This window comes from Chelonoidis abingdonii, chromosome 2, assembly GCF_003597395.2.
Source record: "Chelonoidis abingdonii isolate Lonesome George chromosome 2, CheloAbing_2.0, whole genome shotgun sequence".
NCBI classification, from domain to species: Eukaryota; Metazoa; Chordata; order Testudines; family Testudinidae; genus Chelonoidis; species Chelonoidis abingdonii.
In genome coordinates, this window is record NC_133770.1 from 195,807,125 (window position 1) to 195,821,225 (window position 14,101).

General features: G+C 41.8%; 1 protein-coding gene across 10 annotated transcripts in view; it reads right to left on the reverse strand.

Moving 5' to 3' along the window:
• Positions 1-14,101, reverse strand: part of ZNF236 (zinc finger protein 236) — a 200,841-nt gene that overhangs the window by 160,952 nt on the left and 25,788 nt on the right. For all 10 annotated transcript variants that reach the window (XM_075062894.1, XM_075062898.1, XM_075062893.1 and 7 more), the window contains exons 6-7: positions 12,001-12,173; positions 5,911-6,057 (exon numbers count right to left, since the gene is read on the reverse strand). In XM_075062894.1, coding sequence (XP_074918995.1) covers positions 5,911-6,057; positions 12,001-12,173 — 320 coding nt within the window. The remainder of the gene's footprint in view (positions 1-5,910; positions 6,058-12,000; positions 12,174-14,101) is intronic.

The window sequence follows — 14,101 nt, forward strand, 5'->3', positions numbered from 1 at the left end:
GGGACGCCCACCCACCCCACACACACACACACTTTGATTTCTGTGTAAGGAAACGTCTCAAATAAAAATCTCTCCTCCAATACAGTGGGGAAGAACCATTAATATGAGAAGGATCCTGGTGAGGGACAGTGAAGGGGAACGGGAAGCAGATCTAGTTTTTTGCTGTAACATGTAGCCCAGTTCCACAGTGCTTAGAACACATTTGTTGGTAGTGATAGCTTTCCAGGCACCCAGGAAATCAGACAGTCTGTTTCCAAATGGAGGTGAAGAAGAAAAAGAAGATCCCTGATAATGAACATGTTGCTCTCGACTGAGCACTGGTTTGATGTAGTAGGGTGCTGTTCCAAGGTCGAGATATGTGCTTCCTTCCAGATATGTCCAGCTATCTTTGAGGGTAACCAGATTGCCTCTGATTCCTGGAGGGGAGCTCAGAGTGTCTCCAGTCATGTTGTGGATGTCTGGCAGATAAATTGCTGAAATTTCTATCTGATAGAGAATGAACCAGTTCCACAGTAAAAACAACAATCATCAGATGCATGGAGTGAAAAATACAGTAAGCAGTATATATATTACAGTACATGAAAAGATGGGAGTTGCCTGACCAAGTAGCGGGGTCAGTGCTAATGATGCCAATTTAATCAAGGGTCTAGAACAAGCCTGATAGTTTCTTTCATTAACTGCATCCACCTCCAGAAAATTAGGAGTGGGATGGGAGAAAAAATGCTCTATCCCCTTGGACGGAATGTAGTATTTTTTAACCGTCAGTTTGCAGGGGTTTGCCATAAGGTGCAAGCAGTTGATAACAGTGCCTCTTCAATCAGCAGGGCAATTTTTATCTGGGAGCTGATATTTAAAATGTCCATCAGGGAATGCTGAGATTCCTGAACCTCTTCTAATGGGATCTGGAAGGATTCCACCAGACATTTTTTTTCCTGGGAAGCCCTGAAGTCAACAGTGTAAGACAGTGGTGATGGCATTACCATCTCATCTCAGGAGGAGGAGTACTTGGCTGATGGAGGCAAGCTTACATCAATCTGTGGCTCTTGGTCCTCTTGTGCCTCTCTTACTGCCAAGGGAGTATGTGGTGCCAGAGAATGGTCTGTCGGTGCCTGTGCATGATTATACAATGCCAGTGGGCGTTAGGGTTTCTTTCTAGCTAGCACCCTGTAAAACTATTTACCAAAGTGCTCTCAGGGGTTCCAGTAAGACCACTGGAGTAAGGGAAGGTCCCCAATGGCATTCATATAATTTAGGTCTAGGGCACTTGGAAGGCTCCAGAAGGTTCACTTCAGTAAATGGACTCATAAGGGTGTGATGGTATGGTACAGAGGGAGAGCCCTGTACCGAGACCCAGAGTCACAAATATCATCCCCTGGGCTAAAAGGGGGGTTCCCAGGCATTGGTGCCAGTACCCAGGGTTGAACATATGACACAGACTCTGGCTACTGCTGTCAGTCCAGTACTACAGAGGGGGCTCTAGTAGACCACCTTAGCAGAGGAGAGACCGGTTTATTCGAAACAAGAAGATACTGTGGGAAAAGGAATTTGGAGGGTGGTGGAGGGCAATGATAGCCTATAGTCAGAGACTAAATCAGTGACGGAGATGGGAAAATGGATAGGCGTCAACTGCCAAGGAGACTTTGGTGCATGTAGTACCAAAAAGCTGACAAAGCAGTTTAAACAAGGCAATGGTGCCAGAGCATGTGGAGAAGACCTATGAAAGCTAAAAAGTGCTGTGATAGAAGCCACACTGTGAGCAGAAGACTTGTCTGCACAAGATTTCTTATGTGGTGCTGACACCTCGATTTCCACTTCACTTGGAGCCTCAGCAGTACTCCTCAAGGGACGCAACATCTCCCAGAAATGAGATTTACAGGGTGACCAATCCTTCTTGTTTCTCTGATAGATGAGAGAGGCTTTTTCCTTTATGAGGTCTCAGCCTCTGGGGCTGCCGTCAGGGTTGAAGCAGTAATTGAGGCAGCACAGGATGTTGAGGCTGATGTATTCAGGAAAACACACCCCATGGAGCTAGGAAGTATTACATTAATAGAAGTTTCAACCTAGCCTTTCTGTCCTTCCTAGGCTGATCTTTAAACCATAAGAGACCCCCGGAAACTTTTGAGCAAACTGTGAAATCTCTCTCTAGAGTCTGGACCTTGACTATACCCTGACCAAGAAATTTGGATCTTCACAAAAAAATAATTGACTACCACTGGTGTAAGGTGTTGACTATCCTCCCAAAAAGATCTTAAATTTTTTTGAAATTGCTTAGAGCCGACATTGCAACCAAACCAATATTCTTATTGAAGGAAGTAGCAACCACTGTGTCCCCAGTCAGGCAGTCCTCTGTTTTTTGTGGGCCTCAGCATCCCACACATCAATATACTGGATGCTGAATGGAGGTGGTGTTGGGTCCTGGGGCAGAGAGACAAAGGTCTGGGCTGGTGCAAGGTGAAATAGAAACTGATGGGGAAACTCCTGAAGTCTGAGGGTCTATTGGAATAAGATTAGACTTCACAAGATGAGACTTCAGTGCCATGGTCAGAACCTAAAAAGACTCTTGGATGCAGGGTCACATTTGTAACTACACAGACCTCTGCATCAAGTCCTTCAAGGAGCCCAATATCTGAGAAGAGCTAAGAAAGAGGTTGAATGTTCCCAAGTCTTCATGTAGAGAGTGGCATAGGGAATTCTCAATGCCCCCTTGATGGTACTCTGTACCATTCATGCAAAGGTGTGAACCTCCACAGTGGGCTAGGAAGAGGACCAGGGTTTGACAACAAGGCATGCAGAGAAGAGGCCAGAATCGGCACTGGAGTCTGGTGCTTATGCACAATGACATAGAGAGGGTGCAAAGCATTCTCAGAAGGGAAAACCCTTTGCACATAAGCACCAACAGACTAGATATGCTGTTCTGGTGCCAATAATAGTATGAAATGAACTGCAAAGACCAGCAAACGGGGCTCCTGCACCAGACCAGGTGAGGAAGTGTGGTGGGTACTCTTTTTTTTTTTCAAGGCTCCTCACAATCAAAGTGTCACAGTCACTATAAAAATCCCATCCCTCCCTACATGGGGTTCCCCGGGTAAGCACCAGAGTTCTATATTGCTAACACATATATGCATGGGAAAGGATCTTGGGACGAGCCAAAGGCATGAGTGTGGAGTGAAAAATTCCTTTGCAAGTTGCAAGAGGCCAAGGAGGAGGAAGGGAGAAAGGAACAGGTTAACTCAACGATTTAGCTAGGCTCAAAGATAAGGAACAAAACTGCAGCCCAAGGCCAACACACACAAACAAGTTCCCTGCTGCCTGATAACCTGAAGCCCCAAGCAGATTGGTAACATAAATCTGTCACAAAAGTACTTGCAGTTTTTCTGCCTTTTGGAAGGGGGTCCTTCAGCCATCTCAGCCACAGTTGAAGAGTCTTTGCCAATACGCAAAGGGAGAATTTGATGCCAGAATAGCAAGGGAACTCTCCTTGGCAGTAACTCCAGCGGTTGGGACAGGAGTAGGTGCCAAATTAATCACTAGAGTAAAGGTAAGCAGGCACTGAGGTTGGCTTAGACACCGGGATCTTGTCAGATGGTAATCATGTTTAGTAGCTTAGGTCTTGCTCTTGGGTTGAAGAGATCCACTAACTGAACCCTTGATACCACTGGCGCCAATGCAGATAACTGCCTCTTAGGCACAGAAGTGGGCCATTCCAGACAAAGTGCAGACCCAAGGGTAGTTTGCCCACCTTCAGTCCTTTGAAGACAAAGGGGCATGAAGCCTTAACCACTGTTCCTGTTGACTCCTGGGCAAAAATCTTACATACTGTAAGACTGTGAAGGGGATCACAGGCTGCCCAGGCATACTGGGCACCAGATGCATACATCCAACTCCAGAGCAGATGCTGGGCATGACAAGCCCTTTTAAAGAAACAAACAAAAAAGAAATCTATTTTGGGTCCCAATGCCAGAAGATTCCCAAGCGCTCTGAGGGAATAAGGAGATTTACTCCTTTTTTCCTTCCAATTAACACAGATTGAACTATTCTATAGTAACTGTACACACTAAAAACCAAGAAAAACATATATAACAAATTGGTCAGCTACCTAAAATTTAGGAGTAGCTCCTAGACTTCTGTGATGGCAGAGAAGAAACTAGGGCAGTTGGGAGGGGTTTGAATTCCTATATACAGACTCAGGCATCTGAACTAAGACGCCTCAAGCACATACCCAATGAAAACTGTTCTGAAAGAGAGTTGCACATATTTGCTTATGGAGATACAATCCGACGAGTGGGAATACAGAGGCTCTTGAAGAAGCGTCCCTCTTATTCGACTCAGCAGCAAATGTCAGCAACAACAATCTTAGAGAGAGGGTCTCAGAAAATGCAGTTAAGCAGAATGTATCAAATACAAGCAATGATATTTGAAAGAAAGTCTTATTCAGTTATTTTCAGGGGTTGTCAAATCACAGAAATGTAGGGTTGGAAGGGACAGCAAAAGGTCACGTAGTCCATCAAGTCATATTGAAGCAGAACCAAATATACCTAGACCACCCCTGGCAGGTGTTTGTATAACCTGTTCCTAAAACCATACAATGAAGAGGATTCCATAGCCGTCCTCGGTAACCTATTCTAGTATGTAACAATCCTTACAGTTAGAAAGTTTTTCTTGATACCCACCCTAAATCTCCCTTGCTGCAGACTAAGCTGTTCTATCTTCTTGTTCTGTCTTCAGCAGACATGGAGAACAATTGATCACATCCCTTTTGTTACAGCCTTTAACATATTTGAAGTCTGTTATCAGGTCTCCTGTTAGTCGTCATCTTCTAAAAACTAAAACATTGCTTTTTTTTTTTTTTTAATATATAAAACCTTTCTTCTTTTATCATTTTTTGTTGCTCTCCTCTGGATATTCTCCATCTGTCCATATTTTTCCTGAAGTGTGGTGCCCAAAACTGGATACAATACTCCAGCTGCATCCTCAACAGTATCAAGTAGAGAGAGACAACTACCTCCCAAAAAAGGCTAATATTCTAGAGGTTAATACATCCAAGAATATTAGCTGTTTTTGTAACTACATCATATCGTTGGCTCTTATTCAGTTTGTGATTCACTAAAACCCCCAGATCCTTTTCAGCAGTACTACTGCCTAGCTAGTTATTTCCCATTTTTATTTGTGCATTTGATTTTTCCTTCTGAAGTGTAATACTTAGCACTTCTCTTTATTGAATTTCATTTTGTCAAGCTTCTTTTGAATTCTAATCCAGTACTCCAAAAAGCTTTCAACACCCTTCCAGCTTGGTGTCATTCATAATTTTTTGAAGCATACTCTCCACTTCCTCATCCAAGTCATTAATGAAACTCTTAAATAGTACCAGATCAGAACAGATCACTGAAGAGCACACTAGACATATCCTCCCAGTTTGACAGCAGACCATTGATGACTATTCTCTGAGCCATAACTGATGTCTATCATAAGAGGAGAATATGAGGGGCTTGATTTGCAAAAGTGTTGCACACTCAGAATTCCAACTGAAGTTAATGATACTCAGCAAATTTGAAAAAATCAGGCCTGAAAGTTATTGGACCATAGGGTGGAAGGGGTTGCAAAAAGATATAGCTGTTTTCCCATATGAGATAAAAGGGGGTTCATTTGGTAAGACATCTTCAGTACTTGTATGCTCCATCATTCATCTTTAACACATTTTCCTATTGCATGCATGGACTCTTCGTAAACTTGAATTTTCTCACACTATTCTGTACAAACATAGCTAGTTCTTTTAAGGCCTCAGAAGAAACACACAAGAAATACATGAAGAGTTCTAATACCATCTGAAGGAAAATCATATCTATTAAAAATATCCAATTTTATTACATTTTTAAAGTCACTAGCATAGCATAGGAAATAAGTTAAGTTTACCGTTGTAACATGAGATGCTTCCGTAGCAGTGCTTGCTGAGTTCTGTGGACCACCCATATGCATCTTGCTGATGTGAGTATTTAAGCTGCCTAAACTTTTGAAAACACAGCTACATTCTGTACAGTTATAGGTAGGGCCATTCTTCACCTTAAGGAATAAAAAAAAAAAAAAAAAAAAAACATTTTTTCCCCAAGATTTTTCAGTTGTAATTTTTTCTTTATTTATAAACACAATAAATNAACATGAGATGCTTCCGTAGCAGTGCTTGCTGAGTTCTGTGGACCACCCATATGCATCTTGCTGATGTGAGTATTTAAGCTGCCTAAACTTTTGACTACACAGCTAAAAGCTTTATTGCTATAGGTAGAGCCATTCTTCACCAAAAAAATAAAAAAAAAAAAAAAAAAAAAGACATTTTTTCCCCAAGATTTTTCAGTTGTAATTTTTTCTTTATTTATAAACACAATAAATATACTATAGTCTTAGACAACTTTCTTTTAATGAGCTATTTCTTCCATGCTGTTTACCTCCAGCTAACAGAACAATTGAGTATCACTTTTTGGACCAAGGCCATCACCATTTAGTGACACGACCATCATCTGTTGTGATGGGGAGCTTTTGTGGAACTTCAGGGTACGTCTACCTAGTAAAGAAAAATCCATGACTGGTATGTACCGACTGACCTGGGCCTGTAAGGCATGGGCTGTGGGGCTCTGGGACCCACCCACCCTGCAGGGTTCTAGAACTTGGGCTCCAGCCCAAGGCCAGAAATCTACACAGCAACGGAACAGCCCTGAAGCCCAAGCCCCGTGAGCCCAAATCAGATGGTACAGGCCAGCTGCGAGTTTCTCTCTGCTGTGTAGACATACCCACAGAGAGTAAATTAATATGAAAAAGAAAAATGCCTTTGGCCAGTGCTTTTCCAGCTTTTTTCAACTCCATCTCATCCATGCATTAAAGCAATATTTATATAGAAACAAAAATCCAATAAGGCAGTTTACAAATAAGAACAAGGTTCCTAACTGAAGAGGATAATCCAAGTAATGTACACATGAAAGACTGGAAATGGAAAGCAACAAAAAGCAAGTGAGTTAGTGGTGATGCTTAAAGAATGCATCTTGTTCGTTTGCTTTTTTGTACTAGGTTTTGTTTTGGATTTTTTGTTTTAAGTTTTTTGTATTAGGTTTAGACTTTGGGGTAGTTTCTGCATAGATCTTTTTCAAATTGTGTGTTCATCAAGGAATGGAAGATGGAGGTAGGGTGGACTTGGTTAGAGACAAATAGGGCTGCATGGAAGAAAGCACAAAGACTAAAATGAAAAGAACACAGGAAGATGGGGGCAAGAAAATGTAATCTTGTAGCTTGAACAGAGGAAGAAAAGACAAGATAAGAAAGGTAGGCAAGAGCTTGTAAAGGATTTTGAAGGCAAGGACAAAAAAATTGATAATTAAGGTCAGAAGAAGCCACTAAAGGGATTTGTAAAGAAGTTAAACATGGCTGGAGTGGTGGATGAGGTAGCAAGATTTGTACATATTGAAGGAGAGCAGGTCAAAATAAGGGAGGCCAAAAGAGAGGGAGGTTGCAGTAGTTGAAGCAAAAGACCAAAAAATATAAGGACAGACAAAAATTTTAGCAGAGCAAAAGGAAGCATTTTTGAAGAGGATGCAAAGAAAAATGTTGATGGGCTATAGCAACAATAGCGACATGGTAGGAAGAAAGGAAAGAATGAGCTATCCAAATTATCCCAGTGTTGCAAGCCTGTAAAAGAGTATGGAATGCATGACTGCCAACACAGTAAAGCAGAGGGATGAAGTTCTGCTTTTCCCATGTTGAGCCAGAGCTGGTAGCAAGATATTCAAGAAGAGGTATCAGAGAGAATAAGAAATACAACACTAAATGGAGGAAGTAAGACTCATGAGCCATCATAGTAGAGGTGGTAGTTTGAAGGTCTCGAACTTTTTTCCTGGCAACCCCTTTCACACAGCAAGCCTCTGAGTGGGACCCCCTCAAATAAAACAAACACACTTTTTAATATATTTAACACCATTATAAATGCTGGAGGCAAGCAGGGTTTGGGGTGGAAGTTGACAGCTTGCCACCCCCTATGTAATAACCTCGCGACCCCCTCAGAGATCCCGATCCCCAGTTTGAGAACCCCTGTGGGTAGCTGAAGCAATGTGATCTGAGACTGGTCAAAGGGTGTGTGGAAGAAAAATAGGAGGGGCAAGTATACATTCTTGAGAAAATACCACAGAATGTGAGAAAGACAAAATGAAGGATCTACCAAAGACGACACTAGAAGCAAGATCAGAACAAGGACTGCATAACATGACAAGGCCCTTGGAAGAAAACGTTTGTAGGAGAGCATGATCAAATGACAGATCTTAGAACTGGGAATATGGAAAAAAAATAATCAATAAATGGGAATGTTTTAGGAGGATCCCACAATAGCCTGATGCTACTGAAGAAACTCATTGCTAATAAAGTTTTTACAGATGAAGTGGTAAAAAATGAGGACCAGTCACAGAGACAGAGCTGAATAACTTGATAAGTGGGGCAGAAATAAAATTGCAAGTTAATACAGCTAAATACAAGGTCATATATCAAACAACATAGAATGATATGCCATATCTGTTTGATGGGGAACTGTATCCCAGAAAGCAGTGACTCTAAAAAGAACTTAGGGGACATGGTAGATAGTCAAACAAACATGAGCTCCCAATGTAGTACTGTAGATAAAAGGGTTAACACAATTCTTAGATGTACAAATAGAAGAATAATAGTAGAAGCTGAGAGGTGATACTATTTTGGCATTGGTGAGACAACTACTGTACTGGAGTGTTTTGTAGTCCATAGTAACACTCGCCACTTTTGTAAAAAAAGGCAGAAGAGTGATTTGAGGTCTGAAAAACACACCTTAATGAGACACTTAAAAGGCTTAATCTATTTAGGTTATTTAAGCAAAGGTGACCAATGGCTTCTTTAACAATTTAACTACACAGTATATACTCGATCACAAGCCAGTTCGTTTATAAGCCAACCACCCCCACCCCCAATGAATAAGTAAAAATGGAAAATATTTCTGACCCGTTCTTAAACCGACCCTATAATTCAGGAGTCAGCAAACTTTGGCTCCCGGACCATCAGAATAAGCCGCCGGTAGGCCGAGATGGTTTGTTTACCTCGAGCGTCCGCAGGCACGGAGGTAAACAAAGTGTCCCGGGACAGCAACTGGTGAGGAAATTTTTGGGGGGGGGAGAAGCTGGGGGCAGGGGAGTAACCCGTGACCAACTCCCACATGACCCCACTCCTAGCCCGGGACCACCACCACTCTCCCCATCCCATCCCTTCTCACCTTATCTGTGGTGGGCCAGGAAGGATGTCTCTGGCCTGGCTGGAGCTACTCCGGTAGGCTGGGCAGCATAGCCGCAGCCTGCTCCAGTGGGTCAGACCAGGTGGTGCAGCCACAGCATGTTCCAGCGGCCTGAGCCGGGTAGCATGGCTGCAGCATACTCCGGCAGGCCGGGCAGCGCTGCCACAGCCTGCTCTGGGGGGCAAGGCCAAGGGGCACAGCTGCAGCCTGCCAGCCCCGGAGCTGCAGCTGCTTCGAAAGCTGTGGGGGGGAAGCAACATGGCCAGAAGCAGAAAGACTCTGGCCCCATCTCTTCCCTTCTGGCTCTGCTGGTTGTGCTGCCTCTCCTTGCTTCCTCTGTTCCAGGGAGGGGCTGTGTCCCACCTCTCCCTCTCTATACCCGTTCATAAGCCGACCCCCCTTCTCTGGTGCTTCCCTTTTTTACTAAAAAAAAATTCAGCTTATAAACAAGTATATACTGTATATCAGTCTTGAAACACATACAGTTCCATCTATGCAACTTCCCAGCGTAGAAGCAGCTATCCCGGTATAACAGTGCTTCTGTTGTTACAGCTTATCTCCCTGAGTTTATCAAAATAAGCTACAATGATATAGCCACTTTTATACCAGGACAGATAACTGAGTCCACACTAGGGAGCTGCACAGAATTGTATCTGTTTCAAAACTGATATAGTTAAATTGGTTCAAAACCTGTGTGCAGACAAACCCTAAATCAAAGTCTACAAGTAGCTAAATATGCAGAAGTCTAGTAGACAAATTGAAAACAAGATCCATTGGCTGGAGGCTAGAAAAATTCAGCTGGCACAAATTTTTAAACAACCAGGGTAATACACCATTGGAATAGTTGGACAGATTCTCCATCACCTGAAGCCTTTAAACCAAGATCAAGTTTCTTTCTAAAAAGATATGTTCAACCACAAGTTGCTGGGATCAGTGCAGAAACTCCTGGATAAAGTCGTATAGCCAGTATTATGCAGAAAGTCAGACTACATGATTATAACATCCTTTTTGAATTTAAGATCTCTGAATGTGTGTGTCAAGAGACTATAAAGAAAAAAGTCAGAATGAGTTTGTATCTTCCATGATAGTTTATTTTGCTCCAACTGTAACCCAGAAAGCCCCTTCTAATAGCTATCACTTATTTCCTGGTATTGATGAGCAGAGAGCTTTGGTCTGGGTTTGAAATCTCTGCCTGATTGTCTTATCTTATAGTCTGGAAAAGCTGCTGGTTATATCTTTACTCATTTGTATTTTCAATTATTATCAAAGGCAGCTAGAGCCAAACATAGTTTTGTTTTTTTTTAAAAAAAAAACCAATTGTAATAAATACAATTATCTTAAATTATTCAGCTAAAACATCATTAACCAATATACTTGAAAGATAAAGAGTAAATGAATCCTCTGCTACTAATAAGAAAAATGTTAACTCAGATTAATGATTTTAGCAAGTCTAAATTACTATATCAAATTGAGCAAAACTGATCAGTAATCTCTGTTGCAGCATATAATCCATGTTGGGTGCAGGCAACAAGGTACAACATTGGAATACGATGTAATATAAATAGGGTAGTGTACCTATTGGGTTTCCGGGAAGTGGGCAGGCGGAAGCCCACTGCTAAAGGATCCTCCCCCAAGCCTAAGGGGAGGATCCACAGGACCTCAAAAACCCAATTGAGTTCAGGGGACAACTAATAAAAGAACGAGGACAGGAGTGCAGTCAAAGGGTCAAAAAGAGGGAGCCTGACAGGGACACCAATAAATAGGGTAGTGTATCTATTGGGTTTCTGGGAAGTGGGTGGGCAGAAGCCCGCCCACTGCTAAAGGATCCCCCCCTAGCCTAAGGGGAGGACCCACAGGACCTCAGAACCCCACTGATTTGGGGGGACAACTAATAAAAGAACAGGGACAAGAGTGTGGTCAAAGGGTCAAAAAGAGGGAGCCTGATGGGAACACCAATAAATAGGGTAGTGTAGCATGGTGGTTACCCACTCCTGCCCTGAGGGGCTTAGAACAGTTCAGCAGAGGGCTGTGGCTAGGGCAAGCAGCTCCCAGGCTGATTGGGGAAGTAGGCACAGCTGAGAGCCATGCCCCAAAAAGACCACAGCCGGCCCCTATAAAAAGGCTTTGAGCCACAAGCACAAACAGTCTTTCTCTGCCTTCAGAGAGAGAGGGGCCTAGCTGCTGGTAAGCTCAGGGTGCCCAGTGTGAGGCAGGGCTGGGGAAAGGCCAGAGGGGCTGGGGAGCTCTAGGCTGGCAACTCTTCAGGCTGCAGAGCCTTGTCCAAGGCCCCACAGAGGCACTGGGTTGCTGAGAGAGGCAGCAGGTCCAGACCCAACCTTACCTATAATGAGTGGCTGACAGTGCAGTTTGCCCCAGGACACGGGGGCAAGTTCGTGACTGGCAGTAGCCTATGACTGAGGCAAGGTAGGGATAGGGGGTGGGGGTTCCCCTGGGTGAGGAGATCCTGAGACTGTGGGGGTATTGCCAGGGGGCAGCACGCCAAACACGAGGAACACGGGAGCCAGTGGCAGCAGGATACCAGCCTGTAGAAGGTGCTTCAGAGGCTAGAAGAGCTAATTCCCTGGACAACCAGCAGGAGGCACCACAGGGGCGAGTCATGTATCACTACAGGTAGGTTAAATACTGAGAGGAAAAAGTTAAAAATTGATAAGCAGTATATTTAACAGCAATCATATTAACAACAAAATTGCATTTACCTCTGAATGAACTCTCTGCACATGAGACTGAAGATTGCCTTTTTGAGAAAAGGCTGCTGGACAAAAGGCACAAGCATGGGGTTTTTCACCAGTATGCTTAATCATGTGTGTCTGTAATGCCCCCTTTTGATTAAAGGCTTTCCCACATTCACTACATGTAAATGGTCTTTCACCTAAAAAAAAAAAAAATACATAAATCCATTAGCAATAATGACATTATGTATTAGAGAAAATGCCATCATAAGCAAAGCACATTACATGTACAGTAAGTCTACCATCTGTTGTCATTGCATCTAATTCAATCACTAAACTGTCCATTTGTTCTTATTTGGATGTAGCGTGCTAGCATAGATTATTTGGTTTTCAAAAATATCACTTACAACGTTACCTTTTAATGTTTGTTATCCAAAAAATAATTTTTCCTTTTTTAAAAGATTAGAATTTAGATGCTGCTTTCTAGTATATGAGGCCTTTTTTAGAGCAATTAGATGACCTAACTAGCAATTCAGATTTTACAAAATATTGAAATTGCCTCTATGGCCCTACAGGCTAATTTTTTTCCTGAAAGTGCTTGAATACAGAGACTAACAATGAAACAACGGTAACTATGGCGCTCTCTGGCGAGATGCTGTACAGTTATAAAGAATGTATTTTCTAAAAAAAAAACTGGTTTATTTTTATTATATTTGTACAGCACCTAAATAGTGTTTGGGGCCCTACTGTGTTATCTATTGATTTATCTGCTGAATCAAATTAATCTTGCTTATTCAGATATGCTATAACTGATTAGAATTTAGTGACTAACCCATTTCACAGGCAGTCATTTCACTGAGATCATATCTTCTCTCCCCCACACGTCCAACCAACACATACACACTTTTTATTCTTCCTAGTGAACTGCAAATTTCTATAAGTTCAAAGGATTTAAGGACTCCTATTCTCTCCTTGAAGTACAATCTAGTTTCTTAAACTTACATTAGAATATATAAGTATGTAGAACAATAAATTCAAAACAGAATGAACTCAACAGGAAAATAACTTTTCAATTAACCTTCAGAAATATGACAATGAACTGTGAGACTACTTTTAAAATCAGTTGCAAGAGTGACCTCGTGTGTTTCTCTTCTGGATCTTCAATATATAAAACCTAAAACAGATATCCCTATTAAAAAATGAACTGACACCACAATTCTAGGAGTAAGTTTGATGCATAATTCACGTTCCCCTTTTCAGTAAACTAAGCTGTCAACATGCACTATGGCTGTTATATTAAGGAGATGGGTGCAGAGTGGAAATGGTTGGGAATATTACCGATGTGATTCACCTGTATTCTCCTAGCAGTTACAAAAAAAGTTCATTTATTCCTGCTGTGTATTGTCATCAGGAATAAGATATCTACATTCGTATGAATAGTTAACCTCTGCAATTTTTGGTAATGAGTGCATTTAGAGCCCAGTGCATTGCAGAACCATGTTGAAGTGTACATATTTCTAGCTCTGTTTTGCCATAAATAGGGCCCTTCAGTTTCTGATTTTACTTTATTTAATTTTTCCCAGGAATGTATCGACTTTATTACTACAACAAGAAAAAGAGCTGAAAATTGATGCAAAAATTAATTTTTCTGGATAAATATCAGTGTTTATTTTGGTGGACAGAGGGAAGTATTCAGCAGATTAATGCTCTGATTAATGGAACTCAATGTGGTTTCAAATGTGTATGTGGTGGGCATTAGATTCATCGGTACATTCAAACGCACACGTACTCCAGAGCTTGCATGCATGCCTGTTTATTGTGTGTATCTTCTAGGCTAATACATATCCTTATTTGAACTGGCAACTTTGCATAGACACAGACTAATGCATTATCGTAATACATATCATGCAATTTATTATTTTTGTAATTACTGTTTATAATTAATGATACAAAATTAGGGTGAAATCAGAAAAAAAAAACTTTAAACCTGAGTTTTTTCAGTAAAAATCAGTTTAAACTGATTACAAAGGATCTTAGCCACAAAATCCCTGAAAATATACAATATAGTGTAGCAGGCTGACAGCCTACAAGGACAGCTGAAGCGCTTTAACTGCCCCATTCATCTCAA